The 27923-nt window shown below is 47.7% G+C and overlaps 1 protein-coding gene across 2 annotated transcripts in view; it reads right to left on the reverse strand.

Moving 5' to 3' along the window:
- Positions 1-27923, reverse strand: part of SNX29 (sorting nexin 29) — a 585715-nt gene that overhangs the window by 551412 nt on the left and 6380 nt on the right. Inside the window, exons 2-3 of one of the 2 annotated variants that reach the window (XM_081560361.1) lie at positions 9828-9892; positions 7191-7243 (exon numbers count right to left, since the gene is read on the reverse strand). In XM_081560361.1, the coding sequence (XP_081416487.1) occupies positions 7191-7243; positions 9828-9892 (118 nt within the window). Of the gene's footprint in view, positions 1-7190; positions 7244-9827; positions 9894-27923 lie in introns of those variants that run through there. The other variant, XM_081560362.1, reaches the window with a different exon arrangement.

Here is a 27923-nt window from a genome sequence, read left to right on the forward strand (position 1 = left end):
CAATGGCAGACACCCATGTGCAGAGAATATTTACCAAGTGTCAAGACACTTCACAGAAAATTATAATGGCAGTGAAAACTGAAAGTAAAAGTGTGAGTCACTTCAGCTGTGTCCGACTCTTTCTGACCCCATGGACTCTAACCCACCAGGTTCCTCTGTTCATGGAATTTCGCAGGCAAGAATACTGGAGTGGGTAGCCATTCCCTTCTCCAGGGGATCTTCCTGACCCAGGGATCAACCCTGGGTCTCCTGCATTGCAGGCAGATTCTTTACCATCTGAGCCACCAGGGAAGCCCAACGGCTAACAATGGCTAGAAACTTATTAGACGCCAGGCATTAGCCTAAGGGCTGCACATGAACTAACTCACAGCTCTATGGAGTGAATATTATCACTACTCTCCCCATTTACAGATGAGAACACTGAGGCACAAGGAAGTCAGAAACTCGTCCCCGGTCCAACACAACCGGGAACTGGCAACACCAGGATTCAAGCTCTGAGCTCCACATCCCGCGCTCACTCTGCTGCCCCCTGGTTTGGGTTGCTCTTTCTAATTCCACAGGAAACATTAGCATGTTCTGTAATCCCACATGGGAAGAAGATGCACCTGTGGAGCACCAGCGTATGTAGTCTTCAAAGGGACTTCAGCGCCCGCTAGTTCTTAGGCCATTCTTTCTAGAAGGCAAACTATTCAAAAGATATGTTACTGCCTCCCCACAGGCCAGTGTGACTGATGGAATGAGCAATCAGTTTAATGAAGCACAAGAATGTGTCCTTGTCCTTAGGAGAAGACAGAGCAGGAGAACAAGGCCAACAGAGGAGAAATGAGTGCAGGATGGAGCCTTATGACCACCACCTCTTCCTCCCGAGAGGTTTACCAAGGACAAGATCTGATGGGGAAAAAACATCCCCGCCTGTCATTTGCCTTTCTATCAACGTTGTTTTATACTTCATGTGAGAGCTGCTGTGTCCTGCTGTGTCATCTTGCAAAACCAAACAAATCTCTCACACAGACACAGACACAGACGTGCTTCGCAATCGGGGTTTTAGCCAAACAATACTGAACATCGTGTAGTTCTGACCAGCTCTCTCCTTCCTCAATTTCAGTCATCCACGGAGATCTCGGCCACTTTTGTCATTTGTGAGGGTATTTCTTTCTCTTTCCCATTTTTTTTTTTTTTTGGATGTGGACCATTTTTAAAGTCTTTACTGAATTTGTTACAACACTGCTTCTGTTTCATGTTTTGGTTTTTTGCCCGTGAGACATGTGGGATCTTAGCTCACCGACCAGGAATCGAACCCTCACCCTCTGCAGTGGAAGGTGAAGTCTTAGCCAATGGACTGCAAGGAAAGGCCCTGAGGATGTTTCTATTATTTACTCGTCTTGAGTCCGACTCACTTTTTCCATGTGTATAAACCTGTTTTAAAGGGAAAAACTCCATCACTGTTGCAAGTGGAAAGCCAGCACTGTGGGCCCTGAACAGAGTAGCACTAAGAGTAAATACCTTCTGCCCCAAGCACCACTTCAGACACCAATCACAAGTCCAGACTGTCACGGGCGCTTCTGATTGACCACTTATGCATCTCAGGGGTTTCCGTGACCTCCTCTTTGGGTTCAATTAATCTGCTAGAGCAGCTCCCAGAACTCAGAGAAACCTTTTTATTTACTAGATTGCTGGTTTATTATAAAAGGATGTAACTCAGGAACAGCCAGATAGAAGAAAGGTATGGGAAGAGAGCACAAGGCTTCCAGTGGGCCACTCCCCCAGTGGGCCACTCCCCCAGTGGACCACTCCCCCAGTGGACCACTCCCCCAGTCGGCCACTCCCCCAGCGGACCGCTCCCCCAGTCGGCCGCTCCCCCAGCGGGCCACTCCCCCAGTCGGCCGCTCCCCCAGTTGGCCGCTCCCCCAGCGGGCCGCTCTCCCAGTCGGCCGCTCCCCCAGTGGACCACTCCCCCAGTGGACCGCTCCCCCAGTGGGGCACTCCCCCAGTCAGCCACTCCCCCAGTGGACCACTCCCCCAGTCGGCCACTCCTCCAGTGGACCACTCCCCCAGTCGGCCACTCCCCCAGTGGACCACTCCCCCAGTGGACCATCCCCCCCCTCCAGTGGACCACTCCCCCAGTCGGCCACTCCCCCAGTGGGCCACTCCCCTAGTGGGCCACTCTCCTTGCACCTGTAAGTATTCACTGACCCAGAAGCTCTCTAAACCCCGGGGTTCTCATGGAGGCTTCATTATACACTATTCTTGCCTGGAAAATCCCATGGACGGAGGAGCCTGATAGGCTACAGTCCATGGGGTCGCAAAGAGTTGGACAAGACTGAGCAGCTTCACTTCATTATATAGATTTAATTGGTTAAATCATTGGCCACTGGCAACTGAACTCCATCTCCAGCCCCTCTCCCCTCCCTGGTGGTCCTGAGATGGAACTGAAAAGTTCCAACCCCTTAATCATGTGGTTGGTCCTCCTGGCAGCCAGCCAAAGTCACTACATTAACATCACAAAAGATACCTTTCTGGCTCTCATTGCTTTGGAAATTTCAGGGGTTTTAATAGTAGTACCAGAAATGGGGCAATGATGTATGTTTCTTATTATAAATCACAGTATCACAGTAGATCTAACTCTTGAACTTAGAGGGGTGAGAGATGCAGCTGGAAAGGGGAAGAGATAACATTCGAAGCCCGGCCTGAGCAGGGCATCCAACAGTCCCTAAGATGTCACCCTCAGTGTCACATTCCGTCATCGTCGCCTCACTGGATTATATCCCCTGGTGGACACGGAGTCATCTGAGGGGCAGAAACATGTCAGCAATACTCTGGAAGCCCCAGTGTCAAGCACAGAACGTTACACCAAGGAGGCGTTCAGTAACTCACTGTTGGGCTTCCCTGGTGGCTCAGGGAGAGGGAACCCGCCTGCCGATGCAGGAGACGCAGGTTCGATCCCTGAGTCGGGAAGATCCCCTGGAGGAGGGCATGGCAACTCCAGTATTCTTGCCTGGAGAATTCCACGGACAGAGAAGCCTGGCAGACTACAGTCCATAGGGTCGCAAAGAGTCGGACACGACTGAAGCGACTCAGCACACACACACGCACACACAAGCACTTGTATGTGTCAGGTACTGTGGAAGCAGCGTGGGCAAACCAGGCTTCTCTCCAGCTGGCTATCCAATTGAGCAGACAGATGTAATGCATTCATCACACAGAGGTTTATAGCCTCGAACGGTACAGAGCCGGGTCAGCACAGTACAGCCTGAGGACAAATCCGAGCCTTAACAGGAAGAGTCTGCCAGTCCCTGGTCTAGAGCGAGGAAAACAGCCCAGGCGGCCAGGGCTGGAGAAGAGTGTGGAGGATTCATATCAGGGACCTGGAAGGCTTCCCTGAAAAATGACTGAAAGGCCTTAAGAACGAAAAACAAAAACCAGAAAAGGCCAGGCCAGGGTGGCAGGGGCACAGAGCCAGGGGAGAGCTAGGGGGCCCTCCAGGTCGTTAAGCATGTGGGTCTTTTTCCCAAGAGCAAAGAGAAGGCAGTGGAAGGTTTTCCGTGGGGGGTGGGTGACGGACGGGAATCTGCTTCTGCAGAGCCCTCTAGATACAGAGGAGGCAGGGCAAGAAAAGAGACAGGAGAAGGTCCACGGTGGCCGCCCTGTGAGCGACGGGGTGACCGGGACGGGCGACAGCTGGGGAGCTGGAGAGAAGCCAATGGATCTGAGATCCATCCTGGTGCCAGGCTGTCTGAAGGGGTGCAGAGAGAGGTGAATCACCTTTCTTTTCAGACCTCACGACAGTGGCTTTAAAACAGTCACTGACTTTCCCTCTTGAGGTTAGACTTTCTCACCAAGTAAGGACAATAATGTGGCCTTTCCTACACAAAGGTGGTGCCTCCTTTAGCCAGACACATGACAAGAGGAGACCAAGACTCAGATATTGAGAAGGAACTCTTTAAGGGGGGAGAAAAACAGAAAAAATTTAACCTAGCTCAATACCAATGCAATCACTAAATATGAAAGAACATAGAAAGAATAGATTTTGGAGCCCAAGAAACTAGGGTCCAACCTTCAACCCTAACATTCCCGAGATGGTACACCAAGGCTGTATTAGCTTCCCTCTCTGGGCCTCTGTTTTCTCATCTGTGAAGAAAGAATTATACCTCTGCTTGTCCTGGGGCTGCCCTGAGACTAAGAGTCAATACAAACAAGGAGCGGCAGGAACAGTCAGAGACAGTAACTATCATTATCATGATGAAGCGGGGTCTTGCTGGAAGCTGGAAACCACAGTTATTAATACCATAGAAGGAATTAACTTTGTAAATTCTACTATAAAATACAACAGTTTACAGAATAAGTTATAACGGTAAGCTCTACTATATAAGAACATGTTCATCTAACATTCAGAGATGGCTTCTCTAAGGAAATAAAAAGCATAATTGTGAAAAAAAGTGATAAAGAGCTCCTGACTACATACACCCATGCACCCATAAACACACACACACACACACCCCTACCTCCTGGTTCAGGAGATCAAGGACTCCCATTCTCATGCAGGTGACCCTGGTCCCAAAAGGAGGACCCCTGCACTGATAGAGGCCAGGCTCCATAGTAGGCCCTCAGGAAGAACTGAAGCAATAAATCAGTTTAATGATCTAATGCCACAAACACGTAGAGAACCTCAAGAGTGACAGGCACAGAATGTCTGTGCAAAATACTCAGAAGAAAATGGAGAAGCTGCCCCGCTGCCCTCCAAGCTCACAGATCTTTATACCCTTGACCATGTGTGGTAGGAAGCCAGGCACACAATCAACCAGACAACGGATCTCCCTGAGCACCTTCTAGATGCTTCCAGGAACTGAGGATGCACCTTGAACAAGACAGCCAAACATCTCTGCCTGCAGGGTGGACATTGTGGTATGGGGAAACTGGAAGAAATGAAACAAAAGATGTAAAAAACACAATATACAGTCGTTAGTTGGTGCTGTGGAGAAAAACTGAGCAAAGAAGAGGCAGAGACTGTAGGGGTGAGGGGTAGAATTTTAAATCGGCACTGGTTTCGAACAGTTCCCATAACTCCATGAAAATGTAGCACTGCACGCTCTGCTCATGGCTGGTAAAGTGCCAATAGAAGAGCAAGGGTTGGAGGGACAGAGAAGGAATTGGCTGGGCTGGGTGGGTCAGGGTCAGAGGGAACACACACGTCTCCGAATTGAGATGAATGCTGAGCAGTGAGTTCCCTCCTGTCTCTTCCTTTTCGGGAATGTTCCTCCCCTCCCCCCCGCTTTTCCCTAGCTGCAGAGCACAGATCAGCCTTGACCTTCACTGGGCATTTCCAGCAAATGCCTGTATCTCTTATACAAGCTTATGCAGTCATGTCAGCCTTTCCTGGGTCATGAAGGTGAATGGCCATTTTTAGGACTTGTTTTAATTATAAAAGGGACACACAATCACAGAATAAAATGTGACAAAATATCAGAAAGGATACAGATTCCCAATAGTCTTAACCTCAACATGACCTCTATTTACATTTTGGTATGTTTTTTGCCAGAGTCTTTTAACACGTGGAGGATCACTCTGCATCCATATTAACTCTGAATGCTGCTCTTTTAATTTTTATTAAATATATTACTTTTTTTTTTTAATAAATTTATTTATTTTAGTTGGGGGCTAATTACTTTACAATATTGTAATAGTTTTTGCCATATATTGACATGAATCAGCCATGGGTTTACATGTGTTCCCCTTCCTGGACCCCCCACCCACCTCCCTCCCCATCCCATCCCTCTGGGTCATCCCATTGCCCCGGCTCTGAGCCCTTGTCTCATGCATCGAACATGGAATGGTGTTCTGTTTCACATATGATAATATACATGTTTCAATGCTATTCTCCCAGAACGTCCCACCCTCACCTTCTCCCTCAGAGTCCATAAAATTGTTCTATGCATCTGTGTCTCTTATTCTGTCTCGCATATAGGGTTATCGTTACCATCTTTCAAATTCCATATATATGCATTAGTATACTGTATTGTTGTTTTTCTTTCTGGCTTACTTCACTCTGTATAATGGGCTCCAGTTTCATCCATCTCAGTAGAACCGATTCAAATGTATTTTTTTTAATGGCTGAGTAATATTCCATTGTGTATATGTACCACAGCTTCCTTATCCATTCGTCTGCTGATGGACATCTAGGTTGCTTCCATGTCCTGGCTATTGTAAACAGTGCTGCGATGAACATTGGGGTACACGCGTCTCTTTCAAATATATTTGAAATATATTACTTTTAAATTCCTACATTTGCATTTTTCTGCTTATAACAAATTCTGTATGGACATCAGTGTAATGGGTTATAGAACATTTCAAACTACTGATGCACCAGTAGTTTCATTATTCACCATTTCCCAATTGTTGAGCATTCAGATTTCTGAGTTTTCATCATTATAAATTACTGTGAAAATAACTTCACATGGAAAGGCATTTCAAGTAATTCCCTCAGAGAAGATTCCTAGAAAGAGGATGACAGGGAGCTGGGAGTACTTTAGACAAGTAGTCACTGTATAGAGCCTGGTGGGCTGCCCTCCATGGGGTCGCACAGAGTCGGACACGACTGAAGCGACTTAGCAGCAGCAGCAGCACTGTATAGATCTACACCCTCCCCCCAACCAAATGTAATTGTAATAGGGAAGAATTTTTGCATTCTATGACAAGTTAATCACTAAAGGGATGTTACCTAGAAGTTTAAATTACACATAATGGCCCATGTCTGGGAACCCTGCTTCCCAGGTAATGAGCATTAAGCTAAAATACTTGTGTTTAGCTCATAGAAAACCTCCTGACCAGGACCATCAGTGAATGACTGCAGGAAGAAGAAATTAACACATCCCTTTGGAGGCCAATGGGAACCAGGAAGTGTTTGACTTTATCCCCTCCCCTTTTATCATAAAAGGAGCCTGAATGCTAACTCAGGCAAGATGGTTCTTTGCAGACACAAGCCCAGCATCTTCTGGTTAGCTGGTTTTCTGAATCAAGCAGTTATTCTTTGCCCCAACAACTTGTGTCTCAGTTATTGGCCTGCTGTCCAAACTCAAACTTGGTAACGTAATCACTGCCCCACTTGGCTGCAGAGGCAGAATATAAAAGCTGGTGTATCTCTGGCTATCTTTTTGGCCTTGAGGGTAAGAGTTTTCAGAGGCTACATTATTTACCTGCTGTCGGAATCTGAGGCGATCTCCTTTCTCCCTCCAAAGCGGATCTGGCACTGCAGGAAGAAAAAAGTCGCTGAGATCAGCCATTGGGATGGACACACAAAACCGCCCCCAGGGGCCTTCGGGCCTGGGGGGACCCGGGGCCAGGAACCCTGGTGGTCGAGTCAGGGCGTCCCTGAGCGCTGGGGGTCAGCCCAAGAAGTGGGACGGCGGGCACCCCAGCCTTCCAGCCACCATTTAAAGGAAGAAGCCCTTTTACCCCCAGCTTGTACGGAAAGGAGCCTTGCGCAAAGGCAGCGCTAAGAGGAAAACAGAAGCCGTCTGCAGATTCTCTAGGAAGTTGCTTCTATCTGTCAGCAGCTGACTGTCAATAACTCAGAGCTCTTAACAGGCAATAATTAAAACTGCCACAAATCTGTGATGATGACGGGTCCCTTCTGACAGGGCCCAAAGTTGTTATGGCTGCTGTGAAGTTATGACAGCATACATCAAGCTTCAAACAAGCCCTCTGGTTGTGCTGAATGACAATTCACCCAGGGAGGGTGGAAACAAAAGCAATCTTTTTTTTTCCTTTAACGGTGCTGAAATGTGGATAACATAAAATTTACCATTTCAACCATTTTTAGTTATGCAACTCAATTCACAATATTGTGCAACCATTACCACTCTCCACTACTCTCTTTCAAAGGTATAGAGCCTCCACTGTGGGTAGCAGGTTTACCAGATTCCTAAATTTATTATCATACATATGTGTGTCGGGGGGTGTGTGTGTATATGCAGAAATTTAAATGATACTTCGGTCAAAACTCAAAGAACTGCACACTTAAAATTGGTATTTATATTGTATGCAAATCACACCTCAATAAAGTTGGTTTTTATTTTTTTCTTTCCAACTTGAAGAAATTTTAATTTCTTAATGAAGCTAAGAAATCATAGTGTCTTCCACATGCATATGAAAAGATACACATAATAAACAAAACATGAAGTAAAAACTAGCAGGTTACCCAGTCCAATTAATCCTAAATTGAATAGGGTTTCAACCTCAACACTCAAGATATTAAAGAAAACTAAACTATTAAATTTTATGTATTGAGAAATTACTATTTGCCAAGCACTGTAATAGCTAAAGTTGGTTTTTAAAAGGCATATGTACCACACTTTCACCCTCCCAAATAGTAGTAATAGCTCTGGGTGGAATATCCAAGTTATTTCTGTTTAACTGCTACATTTGAGGTGGTTGGACTTACCTCTTCATCTTATTTTGCATTCCATTTCTGGGGCAAAGAAAGAAAAAAACTAATAACGTTGGCTCTACATTTATTGGGGACCAGGCGCTGGCCATGGCCCTTAACCCCTTTAACAAAAGCAATTCCCTCCACAGCCCTATAGAGATGGGTGACCCAATTAAAGACAAGAAGGATGCTCAGAGAGGCTGGGTAAGTTGCCCCAGCACACACAGCTATCAGGAGACAAAGCTGGCCTTCCACCCCAGCTACACCTGAGTCTGTGTCCTTTCCGCCATACCTGGATGCCTCAAGGCTTGGGCAGATGCTAAATTCTCTGAGCCCACATCAACCCTTAACAGGCACTTCCATTCAAGGACATATTTATCTCCCTATATTGTGATGACACACCAATAACTGCCAGTCGCCCCTTCTGAAACGTGAATTCCTAGGGCTGGATCCCAGCTCTGCCGCTTTTTAACTATGACACTGGCAGCAAGTTATTGGACCTGAGCTTCAGTTCTTCATTCCTTCATCTGTAAAGTGGCAATAATTGCAAGAACTGTCTCATAGGGTGGCTGGAAGGATTCGATGGAAAGCACTCAGCAGAGCGCCAGACACACGATGAACGTGCAAGAAACGAGGCCTGTCAGGTAGTTGTAAGCAGACAACCTGATGCCAGCCTCGTGTCAACGCCCGCTTCCACACCCAGCCGAAAGCCAGGCACCAATTCAGCGTCAAGCAAACCAAGCAGAGCCCATCTGGAGACTCCATATGACCCTGAGCATGGCCTTGTTTCTGTTCTTGGGCTCACGGGGGCCCTAGCTCCCAACCAGCACTGCAGCACCCTGTGAACGTGAAAGCCGCTCAGTCGTGTCCGACTCTTTGCGACCCCATAGACTCTACAGTCCATGGAATTCTCCAGGCCAGAATGCTGGAGCGGGTAGCCTTTCTCTTCTCCAGGGGATTTTCCCAATCCAGGGATCGAATCCAGGTCTGCTTTGGAAATTCCCCAGTGGTCCAGTGGTCAGGATCCTGCTCTCACTGCCGTGGGCCTGGGTTCAATCTGAGGATTTTAGTTCATGCATTTTACTACAAGCCATGCAGTGCAGCAAAAACAAACAAAAAAACTGCTTGGAAATAAGACTTTGAAACCCACATTAATGCCCTTCTCAAAGGGATACTACTGAAGGATGGGGGTGGGTCCTCCGGGGGCTTCAGGATGTCAGGACACAGGAGCCCCTCTGTCCCCACCTCTGATCACTATCACTTGCTGGGGGAAATGATTAGCCTCACTGTTTCCAGATTCAAGGCAGAAGTAGGTCTGTGTAGACAGAAGGGCAGAAATGACTTCTACGTTCATTATCTGACACTATGATTTGAACTCAAGATCCAACATGAGCTTTCTTCTTACCTGTTTCACTGCATCCAGCAGTCGCTCCAGCAGAAACTGTCTTTTCATGTCATTGTTCTGTGTTCCTAGAAGGCAATGGGGCTTAATTAGTTCTGTTTGACATCTGCCTTCTACTAAGAGTCTCTGACATGTAGCATTTTGCTGTTCTCAGCCAGCATCAACCTTCTCTTTAATAAAATCAATAACAAGACCAGGTATCAATAATCTGCACCAGTACAATGAGGTCTGACTACTTTCCTGTCACTACATCACAGGAATGCAGCTAAACAAGTGTTCCCCAAATTTGGATGATGTTTCTGGAATGATCTAACTTAAGGGTTTCTCAACCTTGATGTCACTGACATTTGGATCAGATAACTTTCTGCAGCTGCCCTGTGAACTGTTAAGATGTCTGGCAGCATCCCTGGCCTCTACCCATGAGATACCATTAGTGCACATGCACGCGTGCGCACACACACACACACACACACACACACAAACACACACACCCTAGTTGTGGCAACGCCTAGCCTCTACCCATGAGATACCATTAGTGCACATGCGCATGCGCGCACGCGCACACACACACACACACACACACACACACACACACACACACACAAACACACACACACCCTAGTTGTGGCAACGCAAATCTCCGGATTCTGCCAGACATCCTCTGGGGAACAAAACTGCCCCCAGTTGAGAACCAATAGTCTAACTTAAAACATAGATTTCGTAGTACAGCAGGCACTGCTGGTTGGCTGACCTCACCATCATCTCTAACATCATTTTCCCATGAAAAATCTAATTACTCAGCCTCTCTTGTAAGGCTGACCTTAAGAAGTTCCAGCTGATGAGATGTAAGCAGAAGAGCGCTGGGAGGGGCCTGGGGAAACTGTGCCATCCTTATAAAAGGACAGATGCTAATGGCTTCATTCCTGCTTCCATCCCTCATGCCTGCATCCTAAACACATCGGGGGAAGCCAGAGCAGCGTCTGCGGGGAAGGGAAGCCCAATGGGATCACAAAGACACCAGCCCTGATGTCACTTTGCCGCTGAACCAACACTAGAAATCTCAGGGCTCTCACAGAACAAATCATTCCATTTGTTCAAGCCCTGTACGTTGGGTGGTTACTTACAGTCAAAAGCATTCCCAACTGATACACACGGCAGACACCAAACTCCCATTTAAGAGGGTGTGGGGCAAGGCCACTTCCATCTTCCCAGGTGGCTCAGTGGTAAAGAATCTGCCTGCCAATGCAGGAGACGCAGGAGATGCGGGTCCCTGGGTCAGGAAGATCCCCTAGAGTTGGGAATGGCAACCTGCTCCAGTACTCTTGTCCATGGAGAATCCCATGGACAGAGGAGCCTGGTGGGTTACAGTCCACAAGGTCGCAAAGAATCAGACACAACTGAGCAACTGAGCACAAATGCAGGCTAGGCCACTCAGAAGGCCCAGGCAGAGCACCGTCAGAACCACAGCTGAGGCTCCACAGGGGGCCCAGTGACTCCAGTCCACAGAGACGTGGCACCAGACACTGAACACCGCTGTTTCACAGGAGACCCAAATTTAGGGTTACAAGAGAAGTCAGTATTGGGACTTCCCTGGTGGTCCAGTGGCTCCCAGTACAGGGGGTCCAGGTTCAGTCCAGGAACTAGATCTCACTTGCCACAACAAAAAGATCCTGCATGTCGCAACTGAGACCTGGCACAGCCAAATAAATAGACAGATAAATATTGTTTCAAAGAGAGAACGAGATGGTCAGTGTTTCATCCAAGTCATGCCAGGGCCACCCAGTTGCTAACAACCGTGCCCATGTGCTGAGCACTTCCTGCACACCAGGCACCAAACTGAGTCCTCTGAACACACTGCGTCCTATAATTTTCATGACCACCCTACCAGCCAGGTATCAGGATCCCTGAATCACAGATGGGGAAACAGAAGCTCAGAGCTCATAAAGGACACGCAAGCACATGCGCTCACCCACTCGATATTTGCTGAACTTCTACTGGGTGCCAGGCAATGTTCTAAGTACTGGGGACACAGGAGTTAAGTACTATAAAAGAGCCATCTTCTCATGGAGTGAAAATGCTATTAGCAAGAAACAAATGGTTCCTAACAGAGGAGAAGGTGTTAGAGAGTCAAACTAGGAAGAAAAACCAGATGAAGTGAAGAGACCGGGAGGAAGCTGGAGGGCCACGTCTGGCAGGGCAGTCATGGAAGTTCTCTGCACACGCAACACCCCAGCCGAGCCTTTTATAACATGGAGGAGCAGTCATGGAAAGATATGGGAGACCAGCGTTCCAGGCGGAGCAAACAGCCAGGGAAGAGAGGCAAAAACAGCCTGGCTTCCGTCTCCCAGGACCTGAAGGAAGTCTCCAGTGACTTAAGCAGAAAGCAGAAAAGGGGAAGCAAAGATCAGAGAGGCAGGCAGGAGCCAGTCACAAAGGCCTCGTGGACCACGATAGTGGGTCCAGGTTTCTGTTCTAACTTGAATACCAGTAGTTGGAACCGTGACCCTAACTGGAGACCATGCCCCTTAAGGGCTGTGTCAGGACTATTGCATGGGCTCCTGCCTTACCCCAGGCCTTAAACCAATCCGTAGACTCTCTATGGACACACAGTAATAAAACTGACCTTTTCCAAACACTACCACTATAATTCTTCTGGAAGAGGTCTTGAGAGAGGTCAGCCCACGCACCCTTCCCACCAGACCAGAGGCCATCTTGAAGCGTCCTTCAGGATGGCTAGAAACCCCACCCGCCTGAGGCCCTCACACACACCTCTGTCAGCACACCCTGCTCCTCGTGCAGCAGGAGGGCGAGTTTCCACTCTTCTCCCTCTAACACCAGAATGGGGAAGGCAGCCTTGCTCTCTTCCTTTTTCCAAGTTACTGCACCCAACAACTCTACTTGCCCTTGGGCGATGCCAACTGGAAATCTGACAAGGTTTTCCCCCCTGAAGTGCTTTTGCTATTTTTTTCTGATCATAACAGTAATTCGTGTTTTAGAATTATCATCCACAACCCAGCACTTCTGGGTGTATGCTCGGAAGAATTGAGAGCACGGTCTTGAAGAGCTATTTATACGCTTACGTTCATAGCAGCATTATTCACAGTAGCTGAAATGTGGAAGCAACTCCTGTGTACATCAACAGGTGAATGGAGACGCAAAATGTGGCATGTACATACAATGGGTATTTTTCAGCCTTAAAAGGCAAGGCAACTCTGCAGTATGCTACAACACAAATGAGCCTTGAAGACATCATGCTAAGTGAAATAAACCAGACACAAAGAGATAAAACACTGTATGATTCCAATTACATGAGATACTAAGAGTAATCAAAATCATAAAGGAAGAAAGTATAATGGTGGTTGTCAGCAGAGGCGAGGGAAGAGAATGGGGGTTAGAGTTTCATAGCTACACATCTACACTTTTACAAGATGAAGAAAGTCCTGGGGATGGATGGTGGTGACGGCCACACAACAGTCAGAAGATATTTAATGCCACGAAACTGTACACTTATAAATGCTTAAGACGGGGACCTCCCTGGTGGTCCAGACTAAGACTCCCTGCTCCCAAGGCAGGGGGCCCAGGTTCGATCCCCAGTCAGGGAACTACTCATGCCACAGCTAAAGATCGCATGTGCTGCAACTAAGACCCAAAGCAGCCAAATAAAATAAATAAAAATAAATATGAGGGGCTTCCCTGGTGGCTCAGGGGTAAAGTATCCACCTGCCAATGCAGGAAACGGGGGTTTAATCCCTGATCCGGGAAGATCCCACATGCTGCAGAGCAACTAAGCCTGCGTGCCACAACTACTGAGCCTGTGACCTAGAGCCCAGGAACCACAATTACTGAAGTCTAAGCACCCTAAAGCCTGTGCTCTGCAACAAGAGAAGCCACCGCATCGAGAAGCCCTCGCATCACAACTAGGGAGCAGACCCCGCTCATCACAACTAGAAAAAAGCCCCACACAGCGACAAAGCCCCAGCATAGCCAAAAGTAAGTAAATAAATAAACATTCAAAAAATGGTTAAGATGGCAAATTTTATGTTACATGTATTTCAACATAATTTTTTTTATAAAGTAATTCATGTGAAGAAATACAATAACAACAAATCGGGGCGGTGGGGGATTGACAAAGAAAATACAAATCTCCATCATCTCATTACTGATCCTAGTTAGTGCAGTAATTCACAAGCTTTCACCTGCATATGAATCTCCTGGGGTCTTGGCTAAAAGGCAGGTTCTAACTGAAGGGCTGGGTGGGGCCTGGGACTCTGTATTTCTCACAAGCTCTCACGTGCCGCTGATGCTGCCGGCTGCTGACGCACAAGGGAGGAGTGAGGATAGAGTGCCTAGCCCTAGCGAGGACCCCAGAGCTATCCTACGGAATCTGCGACACTGCTTTCCTGGAGCAGTCAGCAGCCTTCCCTGCCTCATCCTGCAAAGCCTCCCTGCGGTGGGAAGAAAGCCTGCTCTCCAGAGAAACAGCCCGCCACGCACCCTCCCCAGACAAGAAGTGCACTTGAAGGAGACAATCCTCACCCCTGGAGGGGTGCCCATGACCATCCTAGCCCTGAATGGGATTAAAAGACCCACGTCTCCCAGGGCAGGGGGAGCGCGGGTGCCCTTCTCAACATTCACCAATGGCAGGAGGCGCCCAGGAGGAGGCGCCGTGGAAGGAGCGCTGGAGGGAAGTCACGAGGCCTCATGAGTTCTCATCCTGGTCAGGCTGCTTGCTGACCCTGTGATGGGGACAGTCACTTCCCTTCTGGGGGCACTGGTTTCTGCATGAGATCATACCCTCTGAGCTCTGCAGTCTGCAAACCTGGGGGCTCTGTTCTGAGATGGGCAGGCAGAGCAAGCAGTGCTACACCGGGCTCTTTCCTGCCTTCTCCAGCAACCAGGAGGAGAATACAGGCCCTCTCCCAGGGCAAGAGGAGCAGGTGCCCACCTACTGAGCCTCATGGTGGGCTAAGCCATGAAGTGGCCAGCATCGAATCCTTCAGGGCTTCCCAGGTGGCTCAGAAGTAAAGAATCTGCCTGCCAATGCAGGAAATGCAGATTTGACTTCTGGAGTGGAAGATCCCCTGGAAGGAAAAGGCAACCTATTCCAGTATTCTTGCCTGGGAAATCCCATTGACAGAGGAGTCTGGTGTGCTGCAGTCCACAGGGTCACATAGAGTCAGACACGACTGAGTGACTGGGTACACACACACGCACACACATCAAATCCTTCACGAAGAAGGAAAGGTGGGCTCCACTCAACAGAGCACTGAGGCTGAGAGGGAAAGACCTTCACTCATGGCCACTGCTCATGGAGGGATTCAACTCCAAGTCCACTGACTCGGCCATCTGTTAAATCCTGCTCACCCTCAACCTGTAAGAAACCTGCAGTGACAGCCCCAGTGCCAATTCAGGAACGATTTCTCTACAAAATCCCAGCCTTTCTGCTTCCTTCCTTCTGCAACAATGGCCCTGAGTCAACACTATCAGTCAGATGAGCCAGAACAGGCTTCCTTTTCTAAAAAAAAAAAGGAAAAATTGGAATAGAGTTGATTTATAATACTGTGTGAGTTTCAGGTGTACCAGCAAAGTGATTCACAGAACAGGTTTCTTTTTAATTTCTTGTTGAAGTGAAAGTGTTAGTCGCTCAGTCGTGACTGACTATGTGCTGACTCTGGCTGCAGCCCGCCAGGCTCCTTTGTCTATGGAATTCTCCAGGCAAGAATACTAGAGTAGGTTGCCATTCCCTTCTCCAGGGGATCTTCCCGGCCTAGGGATCAAACCTGGGTCTCCTGCACTACAGGTAGATTCTTTACCGTCTGAGGTCTGAGCCGCCAGGGAAACCCAATTTTTTGTTAGAGCACCATCAAAATGAAAATAGAAAGTGAGAGGAGCCCCGGGGAATACCCCCAGGGGTCCACCAACGTGTCAGAGAAATACAGTGGTCCCCTGAAGCTCTATCTCAGAAATCACCTGCGATGAAAATCAGTCACCCAGTTCACGCGCCTCCCTGTTGTCTCTCGTGTTTAGAAGCCTTCAGATCCTACACTAATGTTTTCCCACAAACCTCCAGCCTTCAGTGACCTCCTGGGGAGGCGGAGCAGGGGTTAAGAGTAGCGCAGGTCACCATCTGTGTGACCATGGACAAGTTACTTAACTTCTCTGCACCTCCCACAGTTAGTAAACGACTGAATGGGTATCACGCATCTAGAACAGTGCCTGGTATACACCAAGCACTTTATACGTGTTGACTATTGTTGTTGCTGTTGTTGTGGGCTGCCCTACATCCCAGAGGCCTAAGACCTCTGGTTCTAAGAAGGACTTTCATCTGGACCACAGGCAAAGCAATCCAATCCAGGCCTCGGTGTCTGTGGCCCAGGGGAGTGTGAAGGTGAAAACGCATCTCGGGCATCTGGGAAGGGGAAAACCAGCAAGATGCACCCAAGGTGTACATTCCTTCTCCAGTCCCTGTCAAAATCCGGGAGGTCAAGGTAAACACAGTTCCTGTCCACCATGGAGTCAGGTCACTTGGTCAAGGATGCACAGACACTGACACAGCAGTACTTCCTTACCTCCCTACGCAGTAGCAGAGGGAAAGTCACTTCTCTGGTCTAAGGCCCACCCTTGGGCTTCCCTGGTGGCTCAGCAGTAAAGAATCCGTGGGTTCGATCCCTGGGTTGGGGAGATCACCTGGAGAAGGAAACGGCCACCCTCTCCAGTATTCTTGCCTGGAGAATTCCATGGACAGAGAAGCCTGGTGGGCCATGATCCATGGGTTCGCAAAGAGTCAGACACGACTTAGGGACCAAACAACAACAACAGCGTCAGCCTTGACAAGGCACTCAGTGGGTACAAGGTATAAGAAAAGAAGATGGCAAGGTTCTCTGGGGGCCAGGGGTCAGGGAGCAAAGCACTGCTGAGAGCCTGGTCTGCTGACCTTCCACGCCACACTGCTGGCCTGCTGGGGGCCAGGGGAAGCAGACTGCAAGAGCGGGATTTTGGTGGTGGTTTAAGTCACTAAGTCGTGTCCAACTCTTTGCGACCCCATGGGCTGTAGCTCGCCAGGCTCCTCCGTCCATGGGATTTCCCAGGAATGAATATTACAGTGAGTTGCGATTTCCTTCTCCAAGGAATCTTCCCAACACAGTGATCGAACTCGGGTCTCCTGGATTGCAGGCAGATTCATTACCCACTGAGCCACCAGGGAAGGTGGGAACTTGAGCTGTGCTTTAAAAAAATAGGAAGGCAACGTCCCTGGTGATCCACTTGTTAGGGATTCACCTGCCCATGCAGGGAATGTGGGTTTGATCCCTGGCCCAGAAAGATTCCACATGTCTCAGGACTACTAGAAATCCAAGCGCCACAACTAGTGAAGCCTGTGCACCCTGGAGCCTACAGCCCATGCCCATGCTCCACAAGAAAGAAGCCTGCATGCAGCAACTAAGACCCAGTGCAGCCAAAAACAAACAAATAAATAATTTAAAAAACCAGGAAAGACTAGAAGAGGAAAATCCATACTGAGAGAACACAACTGCTTAATGGGTACAGGGTGTCCTCTGGGGGTGAGGAAGGTGTTTAGGAACTAGATGGACGTGGTGAGTGCATGACATTTCCCATGTGCTAAACTGCCCCTGAACTGTTCATTTTTAAACAGTTAAAAATTGTTAACTGGTTAATTGTTTTTATAATGCTTAAATTTCTAATTTCACAACTGTTCATTGTTTTAATTGTATTAAAAGCATACACCGTTTCACATCATGGTGGTGGTTTAGTCACTAAGTCGTATCTGACTCTTTGTCACCCCCATGGGCTATAGCTCACCAGGCTCTTCTGTCCACAGGATTTCCCAGGCAAGAATACTGGAGTGGGGTGCCATTCCCTTCTCCAGGGGATCTTCCCCACCCAGGGCTCGAACCCAGGCCTCCTGCATTACAGGCAGATTCTTTACCAACTGAGCCACCAGGAAAGTCCAGAGAAAAGGTTCCCTGACATTAGGGTATCTGAATTTCGCCTCAATAAGAAAACATTTTGTGGGAAGGGCAATAGATAAAGCCCATTCGAAGCCAAAGGAGCCACCACAGCAGGCGTCCCCTAGGGGTGGGACAGGACTCCAGAGAGTGCCCAGCCCCCCATGGAAACACAAGTTTCCATGTGTTGGGTGGAAAAGCCAAGCTCACTTCTCTTTCGTGTTTCTGATTACACTGACGGGAGGGAGTGTCTGATGTATCAGTCAGGCTCCTAACAGGAAGTGGCAGGCACTCTCAAGTGAGGAGAATTCAAGGAGGTTTACTTAATACAAGGGATCCCTGCCGAGGAGTAGGCTTCCCAGGTGGCTCACTGGTAAAGAATCCACCTGCCAATACAGGTTTGATCCCTGGGTTGGGAAGATCCCCTGGAGAAGGACATGGCAACACACTCCAGTATTCTTGCCTGGGAAATTCCATGGACAGAGGAGCCTGGTGGGCTACTAGAGTTCATGGGCTTGCAGAGAGTCAGGCACAACTTAGCAACTAAACAACAATAACAACAGAGGAGTGGTAGGGAGAAGCAATTCTCAACCAGGATTCCTCCCCTTAACAGGACACTTGGCAACATCTGCAGACATTTTTGACACAACTAGGGGGCTGCTGCTGGCGTTTACCACATGTACAGGACAGCCTGACACAATTATCCAGCCAACGTCAAGAGAGCTGAAACTGGGGAATTCTGCCCTCATGTAAATTTAATTATCCCATTTCACAGATAATGAAACTGAGGCTCTGAGAGGCAAAAGCACATAAACCTCCACTTGTGCTCTGAACCCCACCTCCTCTCACCTGCTCCAACGGTCCCTCTTTCTCCTACATCTTCAATTCCCTCTTCTCATGTATGCAATTATTGCTGCATATGAGGATGTCATAATATCCCCCCACAGTTTAATAAAAACCATGCCTTGCTCCCACATGCCGTTCCAGCCGTAACCCCACTCCTCTGCTGCCCTGTCCAGCAGAGCTCTTCCTTCACGACAGTGGCCAGGCCCTCGGTGAGGGCCACCACTTCCACAACGGCTATTCCCCGCTCTGGCCCAAAGCTCCTTTGTTCCCATCTCCTCCTGCACCAAATTATCTACACTGGGGCCATGACATCTGAAAGCACAGATGAAAACACAACAGATGACTTACTGATATTACACAACAAACACAAGATACCTGCAATGATATTATAGGATTTGTTCAACATACCCTGCCAAACTGCAATTCACATGGCATGTCTATGGAGCCCTGTATGTGGGGGACGTTATCTTGGGTGATTTGTGTTTCTGGTCCCCCTTCTCACAGAAGGAACTCAACAACTGTTGGATCAAGACTCCAGGGTTGAAGCTTCCCTGGTGGCTCAGTGGTAACAAATCTGCCCGCCAATGCAGGAGACACAGGTTCAGTTCCTGATCTAGGAAGATCCCACGTGCCTCAGAGCACTAAGCCGGAGCGCCACAACTATTGAGCCTGTGCTCTAGAGCCTGGGAGCTGCAACTACTGAGCCCACGTGCCCTTGACCCCATGCTCTGCAAAAAGAGAAGCCGCCACAACGAGACGCCTGCAAGCACAACTGGAGAGTAGCCCCCACTCACCACTAGAGAAAAGCCCACGCGGCAACGAAGACCCAGCAAAGCCAATACATAAATAATTTTTAAAAGACTGGGGTTCAGTTCTCTGGTCCCCCAAGTGGCTGCTTTAAATGGAGAGGTCTTGGGACTCCCCTGGTGGTCCAGTGGTTAAGACTCTGAGCTTCCACTTCAGGGGGCATGGGTCTGATCCCTGGACAGGGAACTAAGATCCCACGTGCAGCGTGGCAAAAGACAGAAAGAGAAAAAGGAAGGAAGAAGGAATGAATGGAGGGAGGGAGGGGGAAAGAGAGAAAGACAGAGACAGAAATGGAAAGAAAGGAGGGAGGGAGGGAAAGAGGAGGGAAGCAAGGAAAGAAGGAAGGGAGAAGACCCGAACGGCCAGGACACAGCAGCAGCCTCGAGAGTGCAATGAGCAGTGCATGAGTGAAGCACTAGCCCATGAACAGATAAAACGGACAGTCATTCACCCCCAAAGTCAGGGCACTGGTTCCCAGGATTGTTGGGCAAACTGGCGCAGGTGGATGAGGACAAAAGGACAGGCTGTCCACCACCACACAATGGAAAGAGGCAAGCTGTGCTGGGAGGCAGATGGGCTTGGGCCGTTCAAGTGGCCTTGTGATGCCTGAAAACAAAGACTGGGTCAACAGTGGACTCATAAACAGGCAAAGAATTCGCTCTAGAGCAGAGGTCGGCACATATTTTCTGTAAAGAGCAAAATGGTAAATATTTTTGGCTTTTCAAGCCAGACGGTCCCTGTTACAGCTACTTAATTCTGCCATCAGAGTGCAAAAACAGCCAGAGGCAATGGCTAGAACGGGTGTGGCTGGGTTCCAATAAAGCTTTATTTACAAAACAGGCTGTCAGCCCAGTTTGCCAATCCTTGCTGTAGGAAAAGTGCAGCCACAAACACTATGAAGAGCAAGTGTATCTTCCCTCATGGTTGGAGAAATGCAGACTGGAAATTTACCACGTCAACCACCACATGCTATCGCTGTATACCTACTAAATTCACCAACAAACGTTTAAAGTGAAATTCCCCGTTTGCTGGCAAGTGAAGTGAAAGTCGCTCAGTCATGTCCGACTCTTTGAGACCCCCATGGACTATACAGTCCATGGAATTCTCCAGGCCAGAATACTGGAGTGGCTGGCCTTTCCCTTCTTAGGGGGATCTTCCCAACCCAGGGATCAAACCCAGGTCTCCTGCACTGCAGGCGGATTCTTTACCAGCTGAGCCACCAGGGAAGCTTCAGGGAAACACAACCATAAGAATGCCCATCATCAGGAAGTCTACAAATAACAAATGCCAGAGAGGGTGTGGGGAAAAAGGGAACCCTCCTACACTGTTGATGGGAATGTAAATTGGTACAGTGTGGAGGTTACTCAGAAAACTCAAAATAGAAATATCATATGATCCAACAATCCTACTCCTGGACATATACGTGGACAAAACTGTAATTCCAAAAAATACACGCACCCCAGTGGTCACAGCAGCACTGTTCACAACTGCCAACACATGGAAACAACCTCAACCTCCATCCACTGATGAATGGGTAAAGAAGACGTGGTGCATATATACAATGGAATACTACTCAGCCATAAAAAAGAATGAAATAAAGTTATCTGCAGCAACATGGATGCAACTAGAGACTATCATACTAAGTGAAGTAAATCAGAAAAACAAATACTGTACGATATCAATTATGTGGAATCTAAAATATGGCAAAGGACTTCCCTGGTGGTGCAGTAGATGAGATTCACCTGCCAATGCAGGGGACACAGGTTCGATCCCTGGTCCAGAAAGATTCCAAATGCCATGGAGCAACTAAAGCCCATGAGCCACAACTACAGAGCCTGCGATCTAGAGCCCACAAGTCTCAACTACTGAGTCCATGTGCTGCAACTACTGAAGCCCGTGTGCCTAGAGCCTGTGCTCCACAAGAAAAGCCACCACAATGAGAAGCCCACACACTGCAGAGTAGCCCCTGCTTGCCACAACTAGAGACAGCCCATGCGAAGCAACAAAGACCCAGACAAAAATTAAAATATTTATTTAAATATATCTACAAAACGGGAACCCACTCCAATACTCTTGCCTGGAAAATCCCATGGACGGAGGAGCCTGGTAGGCTGCAGTTCATGGGGTCGCCAAGAGTCAGACACAACTGAGCGACTTCACTTTCACTTTTCACTTTCATGCACTGGAGAAGGAAATGGCAACCCACTCCAGTGTTCTTGCCTGGAAAATCCCAGGGACGGCAGAGCCTGGTAGGCTGCCATCTGTGGGGTCGCACAGAGTCAGACACGACTGAAGCGACTTAGCAGCAGCAGCAGCAGCAGCACAAAACAGGAACAGATTCACAGACATAGAGAACAGACACGTGGTTGCCAAGGGGGTAGGGGTGGGCGAGGGAAGGACTGGGCATGTGGGATTAGCAGCTCTAAACTATTATATACAGAGAGAGGATCAATCCTACTCCTAGGCATATACCTGGGAAAAACTCTAATTCAAAAAGATTCTTGTACCGCTGTTCACAAAGGCACTATTTACAACAGCCAGGATATGCAAGCAACATAACTGTCCATCAATAGATGAATGGATAAAGAAGATCTGGTACAGACTTCCCCAGTGGTCCAGTGGCCAAGACTCTGCACTCTCAATGCAGGAGGCAAGGGGTCGATCCCTGGTCGAGGAACTAGATCCCACAGGCCACAACTAAAGATCCCGCACGCTGCAACAAAGACTGACGATTCCATGAGCTACAAACATCTGTCACAGCCAAATTAATTAATTAATTTTAAAAAGATGTGGTATATATATAAATGGAATACTACTCAACCATAAAGAAGAATGAAATATTGGCATTTGCAGCAATATGGACGGACCTAGAGATTATCATACCAAGTGAAGTCAAGCCAGAGAAAGACGAATATCCTATGATATCACTTAAATATGGAATTTTAAAAAATGATGCAAATGAACTTATGTACAAAACAGAAACAGACTCACAGACAGAAAACAAACTTGTGGCTATCAAAGGGGAGAGGGAGGCGGTTCAGTTCAATTCCGTTCAGTCGCTCAGTTGTGTCCAGCTCTTTGTGACCCCGTGGACTGCAGCACGCCAAGCCTTCCTCTCCATCACCAATTCCCGGAGCTTACTCAAACTCATGTCCATTGAGTCGGTGATGCCATCCAACCATCTTATCCTCTGTCGTCCCCTTCTCCTCCCACCTTCAATCTTTCCCAGCATCAGGGTCTTTTCCAATGAGTCAGTTCTTCACATGAGGTGGCCAAAGGATTGGAGTTTCAGCTTCAGCATCAGTTCTTCCAATGAATATTCATGAATGATTTCTTTTAGGATGGACTGGTTTGATCTCCTTGCAGTCCAAGGGACTCTCAAGAGTCTTCTCCAACACCACAGTTCAAAGGCACCAATTCTTCACTGCTCAGCTTTCTTTATGGTGCAACTCTCACATCTCATATGTACATGTGCTTGTATGCAGGTCAAGAAGCAACTGTTCTTGACCTGCATACAGATTTCTCAGGAGGCAGGTAAGGCAGTCTGGTCCAACGCTCACATGTACATTTTCCAGTACATGACTACTGGAAAAACCATAGCTTTGACTAGACAGACCTTTGTCAGCAAAGTAATGTCTCTGCTTCTTAATATGCTGTCTAGGTTGGTCATAACTTTTCTTCCAGGAAGCAAGTGTCTTTTAATTTCATGGCTGCAGTCACCATCTGCAGTGATTTTGGAACCCCAAAAAATAAAATCTGTCACTATTTCCATTGTTTCCCCATCTATTTGCCATGAAGTGATGGGACTGGATGCCATAATCTTTGTTTTTTGAATGTTGAGTTTGAAGCCAGCTTTTTTACTCTTCTCTTTCACTTTCATCAAGAGGCTCTTTAGTTCTTCTTCACTTTCTGCCATAAGGGTGGTGTCATCTGCATATCTGAGGTTATTGATATTTCTCCCGGCAATCTTGATTCCAGCTTGTGCTTCATCAAGCCTGGCATCTCACACGATGTACTCTTCATAGAAGTTAAATAAGCAGGGTGACAATATACAGCCTTGACATACTCTTTTCCCAATTTGGAATCAATCCATTGTTCCATGTCTGGTTCTAACTGTTGCTTCTTGACCTGAGTACAGATTTCTCAGGAGGCAGGTCAGGTGATCTGGTATTCCCATCTCTTAAAGAATTTTCCACAGTTTGTTGTGATCCACACAGTCAAAGGGTTTGGCGTAGTCAATAAAGCAGAAGTAGATGTTTTTCTGGAACTCTCTTGCTTTTTCTATGATCCAACGGATGTTGGCAATTTATCTCTGGTTCCTCTGCCTTTTCTAAATCCAGTTTGAACATCTGGAAGTTCTTGGTTCACGTACTGTTGGAGCCTGACTTGGAGAATTTTGAGCATTACTTTGCTAGCGTGTGAGATGAGTGCAATTGTGCAGTAGTTTGTGGGGGGGATAAATTAGGAATTTGGGATTAACAGATACACACTACTATACATATAGTAGATGAACAGCAAGGTCCTACTGCATAGCATAAAGAACTATATTCAATATCTTATCACCTATAATGGAAAAAAGAATACACATATAACTGAATCATTTTGGTATACATCTGAAACTAGTACAACATCATAAAGCAATTATGCTTCAATTTATTAAAAAAAAAAAAATGGAATTCCCCACTGCAGGTAAAGCTTCAGGGAAACAGGAATGAACTACTGGTAATGAGGAGTGGTTCAGAGTCCTGGGAAGCATGGTATAGGAAACACCAAAAGCTACAAGAATATCAAAGCACCTTCCTGACCCCTGGGAAACTAAACTAAGGTGGAAAAGGGTGGAGAGGGGTGGAAGGGGGTGGGGTGCAGCGCAGGTGATGAGAAAAGTAACAACACTCACATTCATCACTCACTTTTTTTTTTCAACATTTATTTATTTGGCTACGTGGCATCTTAGTTTTGGCATGCAGGACCCCAGTAGATCCCAACTAACACAGGCTTAGTTGCTCTGTGGAATGTGAGACCTCACTTCCCTGACCAGGGAGAGAACCCACATCCCCTGCATTGCAAGTTGGATTCTTAACCACTGGACCACCAGGGAAGCAAGCCCCCATCACTCACTTTCATTTCCATCTTCTGATGAGGGAATTAAGAGTCACAGAAGTTCATGGACTTCCCTGGTGGCACAGTAGATAAGAAAGGTCGGGGAAGATCCCACATGCCTCGGAGCAACTGAGCCCATGGGCCACAACTACTGAGCATGTGCTCTAGAGCCCGCATGTTGCAACTACTGAGCCCACAAGCCACAATGAATGAGCCCCTGTGCCTGAAGCCTGAACCACTGAAGGCTGAACGCCTTAGAGCCAGCTAGTCGCAACTACTGAAGCCCCTGTGCCTAGAGCCTGTGCTCCACAACAAGAGAAGCCCCCGCAATGAGAAGCTCGTGCACCACAGCAAGAGAATAACCCTTGCTCTCCGTGACTAGAAAAAGCCCGAGTGCAGTAATGAAGCCAAAAAATAAAATAAAATAAAAATAAACCAATAAAGAGTCGCAGTTCAACAACCTGCCCAGGTTCTTCAAGTAGGGAGTTAAATGCAGGACTGTCTGAGTTCACATCACTTTCCACTGCAACATGACCCCCGCCTAAACCCAGTGTCAGGGGCACAGATTTTTCCAGCAGTGTTCTAGCACAGGCGTCAGCCAACGACAGCCCCCAAGCCAATCCGAACCACTGCAGTTCTTCTAAATAAAGTTTTATTGGAACACAGCCATGTCCTTTCACTTACGTACTGCCTGTGCTGCTTTTGTACAACAGCAATGCGTAGCTGGGACAGAGATCAGCTGGCCCGCAAAGCACAAAATATTTACTATCTGGCCCTTTATAGAAAACATTTGCCAGCTCCGTCCCAGAACATCAAAAATGGAATTTACTATCTTTTCCTGCACTAGGAGAAAGGTTAAATAACTGCGGCACGTCAATTTAGCGGAATGTTACACATTTCTACAGAATTGTGAGGAGAAAGAACATGGGAAAATGTTATAATATATGGAAACACTAATTCAAGTGTAGACTCAATGCAATTGGATAAAATGCCTGTGCTCTGAACATAGTCAGGCCTTCCCTGGTGGCTCAGATGGTAAAGAATCTGCCTGCAATCCACAGACAGAAGTGAATACCTAAAAATCTAAACTGTTCATACGCTAGAAAGGTAAATATATTTATAGGTCTATTATGTTTTCATAATAGTCTTTGGTATCATTTTGGAGTTTTGCTTAATTTTTTTAAGGAGAAGGAGGAAAGGGCAGATTCCAAAATATGCTGATGCAGGTAAGGAGAAACGAGATGCTGAGGACAAGCTTCCCTCCTTGTGCGAAGCTGGCGAAGGGTGGCAGAGGCAGGGAGCGGAAGGCTCTGAGATGGACAGGTGGACAAGCTGAAGTCAGGGTGGGGAAGGGTCCTCCCTCCCCCTGGGGGCCTCAGCTGCTTCTCCCACACCCTTTCCCACCTCTGCAAAAGGAATTCTGACCCATCCAGCAGCTCAGGAGCCTCTCCCCTCCCTCGGGTCTCTGCTGAAACAGAACCTTCCCACGATGACGTCTTCCTTGAGCACCCCGCTCCCAATTACAAGTGCCCTCCCCCTTCAGTTCATCCTCCAACCAGATGACAGGTGGGAGGGACGCCCACCCTTGGGCTCTGGGCTGGGCACAGGACCCAGGCCTGGGCAGCCAGGGCCACGCTGACCGGTTGGTTCCAGGAAGGCTGCACGGCAAGCCAGACAGCAGTGAGTGAGCCCCAGGATTTCGCTGGAGCAACTGGGAAAAGTCTGCCCTGCTTGGGTGTTACTACATTGTAGGATGTGACCCAAGAGCTGCCGGTGGCCCTCTTGCCTCCACGGTGGGGAGGCTGCCTGAGGGTGAAGCTAACAGAGACGAAAGTGGTAGCCAGCCAGACAGAAAGGTAGTCCTGATGACTCTCTAAGCGCCAGCTGAGCCTGAAGACACCTACCCTAGACCTTCCCAGCACAAGATGCTTTAAACTCCCATTGAGGACTCCCCTGGCGGTCCAGTGGTTAAGACTCCGCCTGCCAATGCAGAGGACAGGGGTTCGATCCCTGGTCCAGGAAGACTCCACATGCAACTAAGCTCATGTGCCCACCAACTGCGATTACTGGGCCCGTGCAGGCAACTAGAGTAGCCCCTGTTTGCCACAACTAGAGAAAGCCTGAGCACAGCAACAAAAACCCAGTATAGCCAAAAATAATTAAATACATAGAATTATGTACAGTTAAAAATAAATAAATTCCCAGTGTGCAGAATCAGCTTCCACCACATGCAACTAAAGAGTCCTAGTTAACACATGCATTACTCTAACACTTTGGGTACATTCATTCGAGTCCCTTCAACAAACACTGACAGTACAGCCTTTTCCTACGTGACGAAATATGCACCAAAGTGTCACCCAATAAAAGCCTGCTGAATGCTGAACCCTGAATTTCCGGCTAGATTCTGCTGCCACTAGCGTCTCACTCTCACTGGTAGCATTTTAAACAAGCGCAATGGCTTTGGCAGAAAGAGAAATCAAGAACCATCAATACTTTCACGTTAAGGCTACTTTAGGGAAATTATCCTCAAGACATCATTGAAAGAAACGAAAACTACCTTGAACAAAAATGTTCACTGCATCATTACTTATAATAGGGAAAAAGAAAAAGAAAAAGGGACTTCCTTGGTGGTCCAGTGGTAAAGAATTTGCCTTCCAGTGCAGGGGACATGGTTCAATCCCTAATCAGGGAATCAAGACCCCACATGCCATGGAGCAGCTAAGCCCGCACACCACAGCCAGAGAAGCCCGCATGCCCCAGTTAGTGAAGCCTGTGCACCGCAAAGAAGACCCAGCACAGCCAGAAAAAGGGAAAAGGAAAAATAGAGGGGGTGGATAACTTTCACAAGTCAGTGTTTTAAAAATTATGTCACATGCATAATGATGGATTACTGATGGATTGTGAAGTCCATAAAAGTGAACAATATGAAGACCACATAGCAATATGATAAAGTTTTATTCAGAAATGTTAAGGGTAAAAGCAAAATGCGAATTTATGTGATAGTGATAAACTTACTTCAGCCTATGTCAGTGTTTCTCAAGCTTTTTCTCCTTCCCTCCTAGGATCCTTCTTAGACATTTTTTTCTTAATCACTCCCACCATGAAATCGCAATACCACAGATAATCTGTACATCACGCAGATCTGTGCCTTAGACACAAGAGCAGATGTTTCACCTCCACAGGGGTGATATCACCAGCTGAAAACTCACAGCTGATGTGCAGGTAGGATGGGAGCTGCTTTATCTGGGATTTTGTGGTGCTGAAGAAGACTCCTGAGAGTCCCTTGGACTGCAAGGAGATCCAACCACTCAATCCTCAAGGAAATCAACCCTGAATATTCACTGGAAGGACCGATGCTGGAGCTGAAGCTACAATACTTTGG

Source organism: Giraffa tippelskirchi, chromosome 13, assembly GCF_054371585.1.
Source record: "Giraffa tippelskirchi isolate mGirTip1 chromosome 13, T2T-mGirTip1v1.2.pri, whole genome shotgun sequence".
Classification (NCBI taxonomy): Eukaryota; Metazoa; Chordata; class Mammalia; order Artiodactyla; family Giraffidae; genus Giraffa; species Giraffa tippelskirchi.